We start from the raw sequence: 21,031 nt of genomic DNA on the forward strand, positions 1-21,031 counted from the left end.
CAGGCTTGGGCCTTACAGAGCGTCGCTGACGGCTCAACCTCAGGAAGACCCGACGTTAGTGAAATGGCCAGTCTAGATGGTAGCGACTGCAGAGACCTTAACTAAACCCGCGGCGATTGCTCTTTGTTAACCTCAAAACGTCGCGCCCCCTTCCGGCAGCATTTGCTCAACTCTACGTCACCCAGTTGGTCCCGGTATTTCGTTCTTTACCCGTGACCCTTAGGGAGAAGTGGGGAAATCAGTTTCTGTCCTGTGGCTCCCGTTCTCGCGACTACAAGATGGCCTCCCGAAAGGGCTTACGCGATGCAGTTCAGTTCCTCGAGTGGAATTCTTCGATTGCACGGCGTGTTCATGCGAACCTTAAAGTATCAAAAGTATCTATCTCCGGGCTAGCACTACAAGTTACAAGGAACACAAAATTATCCCGAAGATGCGGTATTTATTTTCAACGGAATCTTGGAAAGTATAGGAAACTTCTGCGTGACTGAAGGGTGAACCAAGTTACTGAATTGTGCAAAAAAGGTGGGGGGCATATTACAATAGAAATAAAATTAAGTGCATCTAGTTGGATAAAGAAGATAAATATAGATGTGAGAATATAGATGTCAGTTGCATGAAATTCAGTCTTCCTTAATAAAACACTTGAAACCCTGATACTCCTGGATGAGCATCAGAAGAAAGTCCTCAGTAGCTAAAGATGTGCTGATTCTCAAATCCAATTGGCCTTCGAAATTAAAATTTTATCTTGGGAGAAACCCTTACAAATTACACCTGGCAATAATGTGAGTGGAGAAAAGTTCCATTCGTTTAGCCTTTTTCCCTAATTTCCACTTAGCACAAAGAAGACTACACAACAATCTAATAGATTCTTTAAATCGCTCTTGGGGGAAAACATAGGACATATACCACATTTTACCAGTGGTTCTCTCTGATTTTGATCTGTGATTTTATTTTCCAGATTTTTTTTTTTTTTTTTTTTTGCAGTGTCTGATTTTCCAATTTGTTTTTGAGGTTTTTTTTTTCCTTCAGATTGAGAGCGAGAGCGCGGGCTCAGTCACGTGTGTGCATGCATGAGTGAGGGGAGGGGCCGAGGTGAGAGACAATCTCAAGAAACTGAGCACAGAGCAGGACTAGTGGCTGATTTCTTGACCCCAAGATCATGACATGAGCCAAAGTCAGACATTTCACTTACTGAGCTACCCAAGCACACCTCTGAGAAACACTGGGATTAGAGAAAGTGGTCTATGAAACCTGATCCCCCTACTGAAACTTTCCGCATGTTCCTACCGCCCTCCTATAATCCTATTGTAATTCTTTGTTGATTTCCCTAGTAGAGTTGAAGCAATTTTCTGGTAGTTATCCCGGCCCCATCTCTATTCTCCAACCAGTCAGCATACTGTGTATCATATAAGAGTTTTTCCATTTGTCAGATGAGTGAAGATTTTGAACAACCCAATATAAGCCAATAATTTTAGAAACCCCTTGCCAAATGGAGATAATTATTAAATAACTCGTGTTTTGTTCCTTGTGCCAACTTAAGACACTCTCAGCAATCACTGATTGCCAAATCAAGAACTGTATTTTTTAAAAGATTTTATTTTTTTGACAGAGCGTAAGCAGAGAGAACAGCAGAGAAAGAGGAAGAAATAGGCTCTCTGCATGTGGGATTTGATCCCAGGACTCTGAGATCATGACCTGAGCTGAAGGCAGTCGCTTAACCAACTGGGCCACCCAGGCACCCCAGGAAATGAATTTTATAGACCCATTTCCCTTTCCCTGACTTATCAGCTAGGATTTCCCTGTAATGTTAGGTAGGATCTGAAGGAAACGTCACACACACACATATATGTATTTCATCCCCAAACTTTCTCAGAATGTTTTCGTATTAAAGTGTCTAAAGAGTGATCATGTACATTATCTGCTACAGTCTGGTCATTCTGCATTTTGATCAGAAAGTACTGAAGCAGCCACCATCTTGGCAGTATTGGTAATCTGCTATTTATGACTAACAGATTAGCAGACTGTCAATTAAATTTTTATTAACTTTCCCTGTTTGCAGTGCTTGAAGTAGAAAATTCAAAGGGAGGGTATGTTCAAGTTAGTATTTTGCATTACTGTGGAATCAAGTTAGCCTCAAGGTTAAATGGGGAAAAAAATGAGATGTGGTAAAGATACAGAATTTGGAAGTATTCCTACCATTCAAGATCGGAATCTTTATAGTGTTAAGTTCCATATATCGTCCATCTTAACATTGAAAAATAAAATTCTTTAAAGCTGTGGTATATATATAATTTAGCCTTAAAAAGGAATGAAATTCTGATACATGCTGCCACATGGATGAACGCTGGAAAGATTTTGCTAAGGAAACAAGACAGCCCATGGGAGACTTACCCTTTCTTACCCATCCTATCTATCCCTCTTTGCCGTTAGGCAGGGCCATGTGACTACTTCTGGCCGGTGGGTTGTGAGCGACACATTCAAGATGAATTAAATTGCTGGTGCAAGACTGTTTAGTGCTCTCTTCCCCTGCTAGAGTGGGGAGACCTGGTGTTAAAATGATAGAAGCACAACATAAAAGACTGGATTACAAAGTCATCAATTGGAAAATAGTTGGCTACGAAGATTGCCTAGATTCACAGGGGGGCATTGGGTGAGGAAGAAATAAACTTTTGTTGTATTAAACCACTGGGCTATGGAGTTATTTGTTACTGCAGCAAAAATGAGGCTGTCCTAATGCATATTGGAATGCAAACGTTTTGGATTTCTGCTTGAGAGCAACTTTTAAAAATGTATGAAAATGGCTTCGGTTGAGGGGGGTCCATGAACCTCTGAACTTACATACAAAAATCTGGGTTGTATATTTTTCTGAGACTACATAACTGTCAAGATATCCCTTCCCAACTTCTACATTGTCATTAGCAAGAGTGAAGAGGGGTCCAGAATTAAAACCCTCCTCTTCCCCCAACTCACAGCTTCAATAAATACTTTTTAAATTAGTGAACAAATGAAAGATGGTCTATAACTTTCATCATAATCTCAAAGAGCTTCATGACCCAAAAGAGCTTAAATCCAAACAGGGAGACAAAATATTTCCTAAGGAATAATCCTGTCTAAATAATCCAAATATTTTGAGAAACATCTGAAAAGAGGAAGATTTGCCCTTGGTAGATAACTGAAATTTGAGTGAAAGTGACCTGTAATATCTTTTGTTCTGAAATAATGAATTTCTGAAATGCAAAGGATATTTTGAATATAGCTAGGTAAGCAAATACAGTGTTGATAAATAAATATTATCAATAATGTGCATTGCAAAAACTCCAGGACCAACTGCGAAACAAAAAATTTAATATTTATTATGCATTTTTATACAGTAACATCAAAATAGTGCTCAATAAGTTACATAGCTATTTTCTAAAAACACTGCAAAAAAGATAAAACAGTAGGAATGGTATATAACCAGCATTACTCAAAATTAAAAATACAGTCCTCTATCTTTTAAACAGATTTGAATTGGCGATTTCTACATGAACCAAAATATTTTAAATATCTAAAAATCATCTTTCTTAATTCACTAGTTAATATATAAAGGCTCAATTTTATTGCACATATTTGGTTTAGGCTTATTTGATCAGATAACATGCAAATTATGAATATGAATTTAGAAGTGGGCAGAATGGTATTTTGTACTATAAAAATTGGGTGAAAGTGATACAGTTCACAGCTTAATCTTTAGGAAATTTTATTCAGCTGTTGTATAAAATCACTAAAATCATCGCGCATGCGAGCTAAGAGCTATTATATATAGTAAAATAGCTCTGTTGGAGCATTTAAAATAAGAAAACAGGAATCAACTCCTCTTAGAACTGACACCACTACCACTGTTCTTGCCACCCAAAAAGGTGGTTTTCACATCTGGTTTAAAAACATTAAATAACAAAGTCTTAAATACAGAAACATATTTGGTTATGCCAAAAGTATTCCCATAATTGACACATAATCAAAATTTTATCATTTTAAATAGGAAAAAACAGAGGAAACAGGTTAGACATACCCTGTAAACCAGTTTCTAAATACAGCTAGTGAAACTTCTGTTTTACTTCTTAAACTCACTTGGCCAAGCACAACGGTAGTTGTTTCAAGAATCTGTAAACATTTCTCACTTATTTGTATGGTTTCCTGAGGTCATCTAAAAACTATTGTTATTCTAGCAGCTTCACAATTTAGTACCCCTGCAAATGTGCTTTCAAAATGTTCAGAATAAACAAGAAATTAAATGTAGGCCCATGAGTACCTTAACATACTTTCCCTATTACAAATCTATCTTTAGGAAATTCTTAGGTATCAAAATCAAATTTGTTCCATTTACCAGCAGACCCTGAAAAATATTCAGAAACTCTAGGCCATAAAAAAGTAGATTTCAGACTTTGCTCTTTTACCATGAGATGAAAATAAAGTTTCTCTTTTCATGTCACTTCTGGAATAATGTCTAAAACATATATAGGCTTCTCCATTTTAAAACATGTTAAAATGGTGTCAGCACAGTGTCTGACCCATCTCAGGTATTCAAAAAATACATACTTACTGAACAAGTGTTAAGTTAAACATAAGAACTACTGCAGTACTTGAGTACCGAGGTAATATTCTAAAGCTACAATGTATCACTCAATGAAAAATTGTCTTAACTGGTACGCAGAATAAAGCTCATACGGTCTCCTCTTTGGTAACTACAGCACTGGTGCATTTCCTGGGCATCCTATTAATGAAAAGAGGACTAGGCACTTTCCCTGATTCCTGCCCTTACCTGTCTCACCATCTCTGACTTGAGCTATCTCAGGGATAAAGCCAAGAGGCAAGAGAAAAGGATGCTCTTGTTTCTTTCCTATCCTTTTTCCTTCCTTTCCCTTTCTTTCCTTCTTTCTCTCACTTTTTCTCTTGTGTCTATCCATCTACCAATGAAACAGGAAGCAAGTGACCATCCAATGAAAAATATGTGCCTCCTAATGGTATCTTTTCTTAGGAGAAAAATGAGGTGACTTGGTATTTACATTTGGGGGAAAAGATGGTAATTGTCATTACCAATATGGCTAACTTGAATAATGAGGTTTAGCTAATATTTTCCAAAAAAACTCACTGCTCTGGTACTGAAAACGTCAATGTTCATGGATTACAAATAAACATAAAACATTGTTTAATTTAAACAGTTCAAACTGCTTTTTATAGGACCCAATCTGAGTTTGCAGATTAATTTATAAAGATATATTTCTCCATCACATTAAAAAAATCAAGAAAACACTATTATTTCAAATTTGAATACCTTAAAGATAGAATTTGTGCAATGACATTTTTAAGCTCTGATTTTTATATATTATTACCATCTTTAACACTAATCACAATTCCTCTTAACCACATATCAAAAGGCAGCACCAGTAAACTTGACAATATTATACAACCTTAAATGTTAAGAAGGGTCAAAGGCTTGGTTAAATATTTCCACACATTATCTACAGCCTCTACTCCTATCCTTCCTTCCCAAGAGGAAAATGAACTGGAACTAGGCACTTAGCCAGTAGCTGCCTGTAGTATGATGTGTTGGCACTAATGATTAGAATGCTTGAACCATGCAGGTATGGGTTTTGATTCAGTAATACAAGACCCAAGTAGCCGTTATTTTTTTAAATTTTATGCCTAAGTAATAATAGAAGCATGTTCATGCCAAGTATTAAGCCAAGACAGCTCAATAATTTGTATTCTGCAGGGAGGGTTTAAGTACCAAATTCTTACTGTATTTATTTAAAAACTGAAATGCCAACTTTACACCTCATTAAAATACAAGCTAAGCCCACATGAACTTATTAATGATGCTTGTTGGTGACAAAAGTGATCACAAATTCCAAAACCATGATTAATATTTACTGACCTACAGAACTAGAAAATTATATTTCCCTGTCAAGTATAATAATATAATTTGGTAATTTATATTTCAAAGTATCCAATGATCCCATGTGGATTAACAACTTCTTTTTACCAATTCCGCTTGTTATAATTATCAATAGTTATATTTTGACGTTGGCTAATTACATGCAGATTATCTTCAATTCCATCATGAACAGGCTGCAAATAATACGCTGATGATATATTTCAACATTTGTCTAGTTGTCAAAACCTCAAAGCAACAAGCTAATCAATAAATTATGTGTAGGATCCTATTACTGAAGCTACAGTGGTATCTTTTTATAAGGTGGAATCACACAAAATATCATGAAGTCACTGTACCTACTGTGTAAGTATATGTTATAACAATGTTTCCCACACAGCGGTATATGTACACCACTGGACAGCCCTGAGACACGAAGCGGAGTGCTACGTGGATGAAAAATTTTTCTCTAATCGCTATGTATTTTTAATGTTTATTAGGAATAATATAACTAGCACATAAAATGTGAAATATGCTCAAAACAAGGCTATGTTTAAAAATGTAAGCCAAAAAATTCAGGTTAAAAATAACTAAACAATGGCACACTAGATAAATACATACACATACACACACACACACACACATGAAATCAGAAAGGTGGTATGCAACTCACATTTGGTAAACACTGTTTTAAGGAACAATGTGATTAGCCAGCATCATTTCTGAATGCTGGTAGTAATAAGCCACATTATAAGGGGGGGTTTCCTCTACTGCTGCAAACTCTTTTTTTTTCCTAAGATAAATATTCCTTAAAAACATTTATTTACATGTATTTTAAGAATATAAGTTTGGAAGCGTTGAGTAAATTTAATTAACATTAAAAGGATTCACCAAAGTGGTAAAAATCTTCAGAGGCATTTGAGGGACATGCTATTCCTACAGAAAAGACTACAAAGGCACATTACTATATTATGGTTATGGTTGCAGCATTGAAACAAAAGTGATCTAAAATCATCATCATCACCAAGTATTACCAGATAATTATAATATTCTTTCATAAAAAAGAAGATACGCTTGGGCACTCAGCGCTCTTGATTCTGGAACCACCTGCACGTAAGTGTCACTAACGTGGACCCACTGGCCTGTCGATTCACTATCAGGCTCCTTCAAATCTAACAAGACAAAAAGAAGTATAATTTTACAAAAAATATGCTCTTATTCTACATTATAAATAACAACACATTCATCACCAACTCTATCTATCTAATGCTAGATCTTACTGGTGTGTTTCTTCTTGTGTTACACATCTTCCAAAATCAACCAACTCTTTCAAAGCAGTATTGGCATCACTTCACTCTAAATACCTACTGAAATATTAGATAGACCCATGAATATTTATTTGCTCAAGGAAAAGAATCATTCTCACTGAAATAGAAAGAACAAAAGCAAAGCTTGCTCATTCATAAGGCAGAGTATGCACATTTTCAACCCCCACTCTATTCTGAGGACCTGGTAGGTCTTCAAAATCTTTTGGTGTTGTTAAGTAAAATGCCACTCCACTGAAATACACGATGACTCAACACCCTGAAAAACAGTGTGTCACTTCACACCATCTAGAAGGGGACAGCCTTATGATATTTAAGGTTCTTTACAATGATCGAAGTACTCTTCAAGGTATTTCTCACTTAACTTGAACAAAGTGAATCCACTGGAGGTATCCATGAAACAGAAGACCCCTTCCAGAATAGGAAGAACACATTCATTTGTTTTTAGGAATAACATGAACTTGGGATGCCATACCAGGTACGTATGTCTTTCCAGTAATATGCTGCAATAATTTCCTGGAGGGTGTTCTCACTTTCACATAAGCTGTGTAGTGACCTCCTCTCATGGAGCCACTGTGTTCCACCACGCCATAGAGACCATAGAGAACTTTATCTCCCACACTTACATTCTTTTGGACAAAGGAAAAACTGAAATTAGTAATTTTTTTCGTGAAATATTATAAAAAGGAAAATTAAGTCAAATGTATATCCTGCTTAAACCAAGAGAAACGCATTGTTAAAACAACGAGTTGTGTTTCCACATGTATTAGACTGGCAAAATGCAAAAGCCTGACAACATTCTCTGTTGGCTAGGCTGTGGGGAAAAGAGTACTCACACACACTGCCTGCAGGAACACAAAGGGATACAACCCCTTTGCAGAGTTATTTCATGTTATCTAAATTACACAGGTATTACTCTTGGATTTATCAATCCTATTTGTAGGAGTCTATCTTACAGGTACATGAGCAAAATGTAAAAAAAAAATGCTATTAGTTATTATTTTGACAATTAGCTGCAGAAATATTTGTAATATCAAAAAACTGGAGACATGGGGATATAATGTACAATACATGGAATATAGGTAATAATATAACAATTTTGTGTGGTGACAGATGATAGCTAGACTTATCAAAATCACTTTGTAAGGTATATAAAGGGTGAATCACTGTATTATATACCTGAAAATGACATAATACTGTATGTCAACTACACTTCAATTAAAAAGAAATTGGAATAAACCCAAATAAATCAGTCCCCATTAAACTGGGGACTGGTTGAATAAATTATGATGCATTGAGTATTACATTGCTTGAAAAACAGAGTGCAGACTATCTCAAAATACTGCTGTGAAATAATCTCCAGGATATAATGTTAAGAGTAAGGTTAAAAAAAAAAAAAGGATACGTATTGTAAGCTGTCATTATTTAAGATTAAAGACACATATACACATATCTGTTTATATTTTTAAAAATTACAGAGGAATAAACAAATTTTAACTGGTTCATATATAAAGGGAGGGAAGAAACAGGTGGAATGAACATGGAGTAGGAAAGTTACACTTATTTGAATTCACCTTGTTTCATTCATTTAATACATTTGTTTTTGGGACTATGTAAATATTTTATGTATTTAGCAAAATTTTAAACATTTAAGTTTGAATTTAAAAAGAAATCCCTAAAATGAAAATTTAAAAATTAAACAGGTGAATAATATATTCTGGTTGGCAGCATAATCGTTCAGAGAGAAACCACTAAGGTTATATCAAGAGAACCCAGATGCCAGCTTGAGAGCCTTTCAGTAGCCAACTATGGACCCATTTATATTCTACTAAATATATTAGAACACAAAAAGAAAAGTGTAGTAAGCTGAAATATACTTAATGTGTTTCAATTCATAAATTAATAATCAGAAATTAGGGGTGCCTGAGTGGCTCAGTGGGTTAATCCTCTGCCTTTGGCTCAGCTCATGATCCCAGGGTCCTGGGATCAAGCCCTGCATCAGGCTCTGCTCAGCAGGGAGCCTGCTTCTCCCTCTCTCTCTGTCTGCCTCTCTGCCTACTTGAGATCTCTCTCTCTGTCAAATAAATAAAGAAAATCTTTTTAAAAAATCAAAAATTAACTGATCATAGTTTTCAAGGATGCCACTGAATGAATTCATTATTCTGAAAACTGGTTTAGAACGGGAGAGGTTAAGAATCAAAACATTTATCCAGCCTTTTCTATAAAAACTCTTTTATAACTAAATAGATTAAAGGAATTTCTCTCTGTATAGATGTGTTCAGCTAATCAATGAAGAAGGAATGACAGATTTAAAATACCACCATCCTGTAATTCTTAATGAACTCGTGGATCTAGCACTTGGGCATCAGTGCTTGCTAATACCACAGAAAGAAAGGTAAATGGCATTATGTGCCACCTGAGTAAAACAAAACAGAACAAAACAAAACAAAAAGCCCTATAAAATAGTCTTAGCAGGGGGAACAAAAAACATCAAACCTGTATCTGTTCAAGGCTCTTAAGAGCCAACTATCTATTTGTAGGAAATAAAGAGGACAGGGGAAGAATCATCAAAATCTAAACTACAGAAACTGCCAGAGAGATGACTCAATTTCTTAAAAACATAAATTACAAGGGAGAAAAGGGGAGAGAGGTGGGAGAGGGGAACTAGACATTAGAAGAGACCAGAAGACATCCAGTCATTAAATGTATAGACCTTACTTGATACTAATTCATTTTTAAAATTTCACTTGTGAGACAACTGGAAATAAATACATTAGATGATATGAAGAAGTGTTGCTGTTTTTGTTTTGTTTTGTTTTTTAGTGTGAAAATGGTATTGTGGTTATGTTCTTTAAAAAGGGGAGGGAGTGATTCTTCTTTTATAGACACACAAAATAATACTTATGAATGAAATAATGCCTGATATTTGCTTCAAAATAACATGGGAAGTAGTAGGTTAGCATGTGGATATGGCAAGACTGGCCACGTACCTAAGGTTTTAGAGCTACGAGATGGGTGCTATATAGGTTCTTTGTACTGTTCTGTCTACTTTTGTGTATGTTGAAAATTCTCTGTAAAAAGTACCTTTTAAAAATATGTTTTTATAAATTTAATACAAACCCTGTTGCCACATTATCAAATTCTATGAATATGGAGTGTTACTAGTTGATAGATAGTGCTGGTATTCTGCAGCAGATAAACTGAATCTGCCAAATAGTTGCTTTTAAGATATTTTTGTTTTGATTAATCAGTGTAGTAAAACTATTAAGTACAAGAGGCATTCCACTCCATACCACAAAATCTAGACTGCTAACCAGGAATCATGAACAGAACATGTTACCCTATAACATGTGGTTCCCTCAATGGAGACAAAGCCATTGATTTCACCTACATAGTTCTTACATACATACAAATACAAGCAATTATAAACCAGTCTGATTTCTGTACCTAATTACTAACATATTATCGATTTTAAAGTATCATACTCAGCTGACAAGTATACTATTTTCAGTAGTGTAGATGAAATGGCATGAAAAACAATGCGCTAGAATATTGACTCACAAAAGAGAATGAACTCCACAACTGCTAAAACTGTTGTCAATCAAGCACATCATTCACAAGGAACAGAAGAGGTCACAAAATCTGCTTACTTCTCTCTGCAACTATCTGATTCCAGCAGCACTGACGAGCAGCACTGATCTTCCTGACCACCATGCCTCATGGTTTACACAACTTTCCAACTGTCCCTTACTCTGTCTCCCAAAGGACAGAAGTCATTCAGTGTGTTAAGTGTCCCACGTTATGGATTTAACTTCACTAATGATAAAATTCTCTTTCAGAGAAACTGAATGAATGAATGAATGAATGAAGGTATGAAAGAAACAAAGCCCTAATACATCTAAGCATATTATTTACATGTCAATTAAACATCTTAATATATACAATACCTTACAAGTAGCAGAACAGAATGGTGCTAAATCAAGCACAAGTGGAAAATCTACATGTCTGTTTACTTTTCGAAGACTCAAGCCAGCCTTAAAAAGAACAAAAAGCTATTTTTAATGCAAGATCCATCTAAATCACTGTTACTAAGTAAAACCAAAAGAAAAATCCTAGAAGTTAGCTTTCTTAATAGCTATAAAAACATGACTAACGAATAGTCCAAAACCGACATATAACTTTGACACCATTGATTAGTCTGTAAATATTTCCTTTCTAACGGTATGAATTATTTCTGTAAGTTTCTAACTTGAGATGCAGTAACAAATATAAAATAACTGTGGTACATCATGAAATTGGCTTCTCAGATGTCACATGACCCTATCTTGTTCAGAGTAACTGTGCATATACACCCTTCACTAGTCATTCTCATGTAATGAGACACAAGACATCCATTCCTGCTCTCCTCGGCCACTTCACTTTCACTGAGTTTCTAATTCTTGGCCATCAAAAATCAAGAATTTAGGGGGCACCTGGGTGGCTCAATTGTTAAACATCTGCCTTTGGCTAAGGTCATGATCCCAGGGTCCTAGAATCAAGCCCCAAGTCAGGCTCCCTGCTCAGCAGAAAGCCTATTCTCCCTCTCCCACACCCCCTGCTTGTGTTCCCTCTCTAACTGTCTTTCTTCTCCATCATATAAATAAAATCTTAAAAAAAAAAAAACTCAACAATTTAGTCTAATTTTTCTGTGGATATGGATGGGGGTGTATAAAGAAAAACCTCTTCCTGCCTACCTATGGCCTGCCTGAAACGTTGCAGATATATTATCAAAACTCCTAATCTTTTCCTTGAGATTTCTTCCATGGGTTTTATGCTTAGAAAATCTTCCTCCCAGGCATCTCCCACGAGTTCCCTCCCTCCTTGGGAGCTTCGTACTATCACCTTGCTATTTTGCTATCACTCAATAAACTCTGCTTTGCTGCCCACCAAAAAAAAAAAAAAAAAAAGAAGAAGAAGAAGAAAAAGAAGAAGAAAAATCTTATTCCCAGAGGTCAGGTTAACATTCATTTAAGTTTTCTTCTAGTCTTTTGAAGATTCGTTTCACACAGTTAAAATATTAATCTAAAAATAGTATTGATACATGATATAGAGGGAAGCTTTACATTTTTTAATTTCAGCTCTTTTTCCTAAATCCTTTATCAAATAATGTACCCTGTGGGGTACTGGCTGGCTCAGGTGAAGGAGCAAGCAACTCCTGATCTTGGGGTCGATCTTGGAGCCCTGAGTTTGAGCCCAAACTGGGTGTGGGGATTAGTTAAAAATAAATAAACTTAGAAACAAAAGAATGCACCTCCTTCCCAAGTGATTTGAGATTCTTCCTTTATCATAACAAGAGTTTTAAATAATATTCATGTTTTATTTATTGACAATCTCAACCATACTGTTCTAATGATATAGTTTTATTTTTAAACTGGTGTCAAAAAAAAAAATCACCCATTCTAACTTTTTCCAAAAAGTTTTAGTATGTCACTTATTTAGTCTTTCAGAGAAATTTTGAAATCATTATATCAAATGCAAAAAAAAAAAAAAATGAAAAAAACAAAAACAAAAAATAAGACAAGGCACTGGATTAAAACTAAGCATAGAGAAAAATCTGACCCACTAAAAACACTTAGGTTACCTCTCACTATAAAGTCCCTACATTTGCATTTTGTGGCCCTTTTGCAGCTAGTCCAAGTCAACCATGCTCAGCCCACCTATCCCTATCACTGGGCTCATGAGAACTCAGAAAGCTATGTGCACTTTGCTATTTCCCTGTTTCTAAGGATTCTTAATAAACTTTATTTTTCATTCTCTCTCTCTTCCATACACGTGTGCACACATGCACACACGCACACACACACACAACTTAGGTTCCTACCATCCAAATCATCAAATACAGTATTATGAATTAAACAATTTTAATTAGAAAATTCTTGTAAACTATTGTAGCTGAAAAAGCAATAAATCCCTTACGACAGATTTTTATATTAAACAAGTTACTGTCTAATCCTTGACAGCACTTTACAAGGCATAGGGCTCTGTGAAACATATGACAAAATTACTACAGTGCCACTAAAAGGGCTTTTACCTGATGGAATCTTTTGAGATGGAGAATTAGGATGACTGGAACAGCAGAAATGAGCAATTGTTTCCTGGCGTTAGTATAAACTCCTTCTGCTTTCTTTTCTATAAAAAATATAATAATTTATTTATAAAATTCCATTTTATACATTATATACCAGACAACAGTTAACATTCATGAAGAAGCATCGTATCATATTTTTAAACATGTTAAAGAGATTAGACTCTGGTGACAAGGGTGCCTCATATACTCCTTTCCAAAACTCCACTGAAATGAAAGCGATTTTTTTCAAAAAGCACGTGCTTATGAGGACAAAGAATAGGGGAGGTGACACTTGCAATGAAATTTTGGGAGCTAGGAAGCAGATGGACTAAAGCGATTATGTCAATGCCCTCCAGCCAAAGACCACCAGAAACACACCTGTAGTTGAAAAAATAGGTCATTACTCGTTGTAGTGAAAGGAGATCACGAGTCATGGGAACCACGAGGCATTTCAGTAAGAGGTTGTTAGAAAATGGGCGCCTGGGTGGCTCAGTGGGTTAAGCAGCTGCCTTCGGCTCAGGTCATGATCTCGGGGTCCTGGGATTGAGTCCCGCATCGGGCTCTCTGCTCAGCAGGGGGTCTGCTTCCCTTCCTCTCTCTCTGCCTGCCTCTCTGCCTACTTGTGATCTCTGTCAAATAAATAAATAAAATCTTTAAAAAAAAAGTACCTGGGGTGGGATTTGAATATGGCCAACAGCATATTTAACTTAGATTAATAGAAACTGGTATTTCTTACTTCTCCCATCTAGACATTTCTTTAATTACTAGTGTATTAAGCATGTCTTTATTCTGATACTTTGACACCTAGGGCCTTGCTGACATTATTATTTTTTTTTAAGATTTTATTTATTTATTTGACAGAGAGAGATCACAAGTAAGCAGAGAGGCAGGCAGAGAGAGAGGAGGAAGCAGGCTCCCTGCTGAGCAGAGAGCCCGATGTGGGACTCGATCCCAGGACCCTGAGATAATGACCTGAGCCGAAGGCAGCGGCTTAACCCACTGAGCCACCCAGGCACCCCCTTGCTGACATTATAAGGATGGCTTCAGCCAGAACTAGGAAATTCCTTGATATAGTAAACAAAAGTGTGCCTCTCCTATGCAAACCAATCAAAGTGTGCCCTCATCACACTAGTGTCACATACTATCCAACTAGAGACAGCCCCATTGTCCCAGAGCCCACTGGAATTATTCAAAACTAATCAATCAGTCCCAAATTCATTGATTCCAATTCCTTCCCTGGAAACTACAAAAAGGCTTGTCCATGTCTTTTCCTCACTCCTTCTGCCTCCTGCCCAACCCTGGTGCTTCCCCATGTGGCCCTGCATGGCATGGCTTAGTGTCCTCCCTCCTCTTCAGAACTGTACGTAACACACTATCTTTTCAGCAGCGGCTTCTCCTGATCTATGCACCTCACCACAACTGGTTACAAAGCCTGCATTTTGAAACAACTAGTCATTAAGAAGCGGAATATTCTCTCCATATCAAGGCTAGAGATGCACTAGGGAAATTTTTTCTTGAAAGATTTCAGAGAGCTAGTCCACCAAAATAAGATTCTGTGGATTTGCACTTTTCAAGGCAGAGATGGGTATTTCCTGTTCAATCGACTTCATCAAAAATCTATTTAGAAGTGCAGTCCCTATCTTCAGGGCTGAGATACAACAATGAAAAGGATCATTCATGCTTCCAAGCAGCTTCAGTGTAGGGACAAGGTTCTCAGGTTCCTCTATTTCGGATCTATACCCAGTGGTCACTGACTATCAAATACCCCGTGAATACCAAGAAAAACAAAAACCTAAATATTCACCTGCAGAACCGGTTTCCTTTTGGTGCCTCCGTTTCTTCTCAGTACAGTTCTCACACAGAAGCTTGTTATTCCCCATTAGTAACTCCATCGATGTAAACTGGTAGAAACAGGACTGAAGCGAGCATTCTTTGGAGGCGGTCACATAGCTCCGAGAAAGGGTCTGAAAGGCATTTGGGGGGCGAGGAGACAGCACGCGCTTCTCCTCCGAAGAGCATGCACTGCTTGGAACCCTTTGGGGCCTATCTTCTCTATCAAAGTCTCTCTCTCCGGGTACAGGGCTGCTCAGACGAAGTTCCGAAAGAGCCTCGGCCACTCGCTCCTCCCCGCGGCCAGGCTCGCGGGTGGGGGGTCCACCGGCCGGCGGCTGCGGAGAGGGGGCGCGCGGCTGCACGCGGCAGCCCCGGGGGGACGCGGACAGCACAGGCTGCTCAGAAGCACTTTCGGACTCTGAGGCCTCGCTGTCCGCATCAGCGCTGCTCTCAGAAGGGCCGGCGTCCCTCTCGCTGCCCTCCGTGGCGCTCTCGGTCAGAGACTCGGTGTTCGCGGTGCTCGCCGCGGCCGGGGACGCCCCGTTCAGCTCAGGGGGCCCACGTTTCCGGGGCCCGACGACCGCCCGATCTTCTCCAGATGACCATTTTCTCACACATTTTCTGCCATGAACTAGTTGATTCTGTAAGTTGACAGTATTTTCAGAGAAAAGAATCTTTTGACCTTACTGAAAATAAACGCAAGGCTTATTTACACGTTCCGCAACTCTTGAATAAATGCTTTTTCTAGACCCTCTGACATCCATTTCCTAAATCTACCTAAACTACAATCAATAGAAGATATAATAACAAACAGCGCCAATGTAAAATTAATCTTGATACAAGAAACCCACAAGAGCAGTTACTAATCTGTGGAGAAAGCAGCAGGTCTTTGTAGAACAGAGCTGTGAGGCAGGCTTTTAAGTTACAATCCTTTTTCTGGAGTCCGGCCACTTCAAGAGCAGTCTAACAGAAAAAGCTAAACCTGATAATATATCAACTTGCCAAGTTATACAAATCATATCACATAAAAAAAAAGTTTTTTTTTTTAATAAATAAAATCTTTAAAAAAGAAAAATTATTTGTCAGAGACAGAGGGAGAGAGAGCGAGCGAGCACAGGCAGACAGAGAGGCAGGCAGAGGCAGAGGGAGAAGCAGGCTCTCTGCCGAGCAAGGAGCCTGATGTGGGACTCGATCCCAGGACCCTGAGATCATGACCTGAGCCAAAGGCAGCTGCCTAACCAACTGAGCCACCCAGGCGTCCCAAGTTTTTTTTTTTTTTTTTTAAAAAGGTGCAAATTTAGATTGATTTCTTTAAGTTGTTATGGGATAATTCAACAACCAGCTATGTCCCTAGTGACATAATGGGTCTAGACAATAGTCATGAATGACTGGTGACATCAAAGATTACATATTAAACATTATGTGTATCTCCTTGGTGAAGCATACACCACCGGTTAAAAGTTTTCTTGCTAAGGGGTGCCTGGGTGTCTCAGCCAGTTGAGCATCCGACTCTTGATTTCAGCTCAGGTCATGATGTCAGGGTTCAGAGGCTGACCCCCATATGGGGCTCCACGCTGGGCACGGAGTCTCTTTCTCTCCCTCAAAATAAATGAAATTTTAAACAAATGTTTTCTTGCCAAAAATAAATAAATAACAAAACTTGAGCCTAATTAGGTTTTTAGATTGAACTGCCTTAGAGAGGAAATAAAGGGACTAAAGAAACCTATTAACACCATGGAAATGCAATAGCAAAATAAATTACTACTGAATGTGGGAATGTGAGAAATTATAGGAGGGAAAAAATGACCTGATTTCTTCAACAAATGCCCTCTGCTGGGAGCCTGCTTCTCCCTCTCCCTCTCTCTGTCTCTCATGAATAAATAAATAAAATCTTTAAAAAATAAAAGAGATATAAGAGACATGTGATTAAGAGATGGCAATCAACTGCAGTCGATAGATTTTTTTTGTTGTTTACTTTTTAAAGATTTTATTTATTTGACTGAGAGAGACACAGTGAGAGAGGGAACATAAGCAGGGGGAGTGGGACAGGGAGAAGCAGACTTCCCGCCAAGCAGGGAGCCTGATGCAGGGCTTGATCCCAGGAGCCTGGGATCATGACCTGAGCTGAAGACAGATGCCTAATGACTGAGCCACGCAGGTGCCCCTATAAATCTTTTTTAGATCCTAAATTCAAGCACACATTAAAAAGCAAAAACAAAAAAGGTATTTATGAGACAACTACAAAAATTTAAATAATGACTGGATATTGGCAGTATTAAAAGTTGTTAATATTTTTAGTTAGGATAATGTGCTGTGCTTATGTCTTCAAAAAAGTATCTTTTATATCAGAATTATTTCAAAATAATCTGAAATGGGGAAGGGGAGAATGTGGGATAGCTATAGATAAAATATGATTAGCCATGATCTGATAACTGTGAATCTGAGAAATGGGTACATGGGAATTTATTATACTACCTTCTCTACTTTTGTGTATTTTTAAAATTTTCTTATTAAAAAGTTTTTTTAAAAAACTTGTCTCACAAATGCATATAATCTTACCTTATCTTTAGATGAAGACTGGTTCTTGGTGGCTCTGGGTTGAGGAGTATTTTCTATAGTAACAGTGTCACTGTACTGACCATTATCTGTCGCCTGCAAACTTCTACATTTACTCATTCTTCCCAAAAGTACAGGTTTTGAAACCTATATAGATGTCATGTACATAACACAAAACTTCTTTAGGAAATAAATTCTGGATATCATCTACTTTTTAAAATTTCTAGCTCATTTGAAATTAGGTAACTTCCTTAACATTAATTCTCAAACTATAATACATAATGGTTTGAAGTCCCTGAGAGTAAGAACTATATCATAATTTATGCATATATACATAAATCCCAGTATCAAATACAGTATATGAACTCCATTATCGTATAAAAAAAGACTCGCAGATAATGTGATCATATGCTCAACAAATATCTAAGTATATGAACGAATAAATGCTCTTCACAGAAGACTCATTAAGTTTCTCCTTACCCGTTCTTCTATTATAGGAAGTGAAATATCAATAAAAGGATCGTTCACTGAGGAGATCTTAAAAAGAAAACATATTGAGAAATTCAGTTAGAGTTCTAATATAGACAATGTAGAGTTTTATAAATTCTTAAAGAAATCAAACTTCCCAGGTAACTTAGAATTTCAAGTTAAAAAACATCCCTGGAATAAACCATGATTTTAATTGGGTAGAGCAGCACATATTGTTAATCAAAACAAGATATCCCAAAACCTAATAAATGCAACCCAGCTGAAATTTATAATATTGCCAATACGACTAACTTAGAATATTCAAAGTAACTTCAAAATAAACTGTGTTTAATAAAACTGATTAACTAAATTACATGCCACAACATAAATCAAATAGAAACATTAAAAAAAAAAAAAGCCAGAGTGCTTGACTGTGTTTTGCATATTCTTTAGGTGAACTCTGTTTAAAAGGATTCTCTCTAGCTTGTGAGCGAGAAATCAAGTTCTGTGTTGAAAATACTAGAAATTTAAGTAATGTCACGTTGACAAATGCTGTGCTTCAACATGACAGGCTAGAAGGAGATATAACATATAATCCTGATTTTATAAGATTACAGAGGAAAAGAAAGGTACGCCATAATCTGGGACAGGAAAATATAACAAAAGTTTACCCCTATCATACTCCAAGCCATATGCTTTCAGAAATACTTTTACCAAGTAACTGAAAACCTATAAAAAATCTTTATGTGTTTTAAGTTGTTAAAAGTACAGACAGCATTCAAAATAAAAATTATCATTACATTCAAAGGTGAGTCTACTTTAAACAAAACTTAAACAAGTTACATAAATGTAAACTTTAAATAAAATATGGTAGATTACCCTAAGTTATGTTACTACCTTAAGTTATTTCTATTAGAATCATATTTTAGGGCAATGCATAGTTATAGAACCTAGTTACTCCCTTCCCATAAGTTTCTCTTTCATTTCAATCCAAACAAGTAGCTAACACATTCCAGCACATTAAAATAGGCTAAAAGAACTTCACAGGCTCGCCAAGAGGAAAAATAACACCTAAAAAAATTATAAATTATGTTTCTCCTCTGGGAGTGAAGGAGATATTCTAATGACTTTTGAAAACTATTAGGTAGTCATCTGTCACAAACAAAAATAAATGCTGATGATTATATGTGGAAGAAAACAAAAAATGATATCACTGTAATCTATTCCATGTTGAAGTGAATTCCAAAGCACCTACATTTGCACATTCTTCACACATGACTGTGCTAGTTAATTCACCAATAAAGATCCGATCTATGAAGTTCATTTTCACACCTTCTCTTCCATATGCTGTAAAAATAATACTTTTTAATGCAAAAAAAGTCAGCCATCAACCTAACAATGTAACATGCTTTTTCTCTGTTGACTTAAAAGATGTCCAGTACTACATTAATAATATACTTCTTTGTACGGTGTACATATATCATACTATATAATGTCTTTCTTCTTTATAATTCTGTAGAGAAAATTGGATTACCAGCTACAGTAGATTCCAAGAAATGATGAACTGTTCTTAAACTTGAGGGAAGAAAAGTAGACCAATAACCATTGTTTATACCATAGCTCAACTGCTCCCATTAAACCCTTTAAAGCCTCTGTGCCTAACGTAGAGGTAGACAGAGGGAATGAAAAAGAAGATTATGCTTTTAGGGCTATATCGATGCCTAGGCGATAACTATGGAAACAACAGAGCAGTAAAAGACAAGTAAACATAGCATAGTGTAAAGAATTAATGTGGGCAATTAGTAACTCATTTATATATATAATACATACATATATATAACATTTATATATGTATGTGTGTTTGTGTGTATTCAGTTTAAAATGGTAAAATCATTCTGTTTGGGAAATATTTATAAATCAAAGAAAATTATGCCTGTGATCTGCTTTAAAATAATCATGGGTGAGGAGAACATAGGTAAAACATAACACACCATGACTTCAATGTAGTTTAAGAGGGGTGAGGAGTACATGAGGCTCCGTCATACTATTCTCCCTACTTTAATAGAAGTTTAAAACTTTCCACAGTAAATTAGGACAAAAAATATATATTAACAAACAAACTTCACTCCTCTTTCAAACTTCAATTCTTTTTGGATTTCTAATTTCAAATTTAATACAAACAACATTTAAAATCATTTTAAAACATTATCTGAAGCACTGAATGTCACAGCCAACTCATAGCTAGATATATCATTAAACATCTTTAATATAACAATTACTATAAGTTATGGTAAACTAAGATGTTTCATTAAGAAAACTGTACAAGGGATTAAAAATAGAAAAGATCACACAAAACTGAAGGAAAAGCAAAACTGGGCAGTTATTCTAAACATACAGTAGATGGCACTATCTCAAAACAAACAAAAAAACCAAAGCATACATGAGAATCCACATTTTTAAAAATCTTGAATCCTTCACATGAAACTAATGTAACATTGTGTGTCAACTATATTTTAATTTAAAAATATCTTGAACCCTTAACTGTATATAGTTTGGGCATGTACAATCATTTTGTGAATTACAGACCTGCAGTATATATATAATGACAAAAAAATAGATAAGAAAATAAATAAAATATAAATAATATTTTGAACACCTTCTAAAAATGATGATTTCATATAACCACGAGTTAATATCTGAAGACAGAACATACAGTTAGGACAAAGCAAATCACTCATATCATTAGATATAAGCCCACACTTAAATATTGATAATTATAAATAATCAGCTTTGATTAGATAATCACTGGTTTTGCCTCATACTTTGGCT

The 21,031-nt window shown here is 36.3% G+C and overlaps 1 protein-coding gene across 6 annotated transcripts in view; it reads right to left on the bottom strand.

The window, feature by feature from the left end:
• Positions 1–3,321: 3,321 nt before the first annotated feature.
• The window catches only part of USP45 (ubiquitin specific peptidase 45), a 73,799-nt gene continuing 56,089 nt past the window's right edge, over positions 3,322–21,031 (bottom strand). For 2 of the 6 annotated variants that reach the window (XM_013063815.2, XM_045084255.1), the window contains exons 11-18: positions 19,458–19,549; positions 18,215–18,271; positions 17,738–17,881; positions 15,150–15,819; positions 13,310–13,407; positions 11,187–11,273; positions 7,715–7,868; positions 3,322–7,086 (exon numbers count right to left, since the gene is read on the bottom strand). In XM_013063815.2, coding sequence (XP_012919269.1) covers positions 6,956–7,086; positions 7,715–7,868; positions 11,187–11,273; positions 13,310–13,407; positions 15,150–15,819; positions 17,738–17,881; positions 18,215–18,271; positions 19,458–19,549 — 1,433 coding nt within the window. In that variant the 3' untranslated portion in view covers positions 3,322–6,955. Of the gene's footprint in view, positions 7,087–7,714; positions 7,869–11,186; positions 11,274–13,309; positions 13,408–15,149; positions 15,820–17,737; positions 17,882–18,214; positions 18,272–19,457; positions 19,550–21,031 lie in introns of those variants that run through there. The other 4 variants (XM_045084257.1, XM_045084258.1, XM_045084260.1 and 1 more) reach the window with 4 other exon arrangements.

Source organism: Mustela putorius, unplaced genomic scaffold (assembly GCF_011764305.1).
Source record: "Mustela putorius furo isolate JIRA1106 unplaced genomic scaffold, ASM1176430v1.1 tig00000759_pilon_pilon_pilon, whole genome shotgun sequence".
NCBI lineage: Eukaryota > Metazoa > Chordata > Mammalia > Carnivora > Mustelidae > Mustela > Mustela putorius.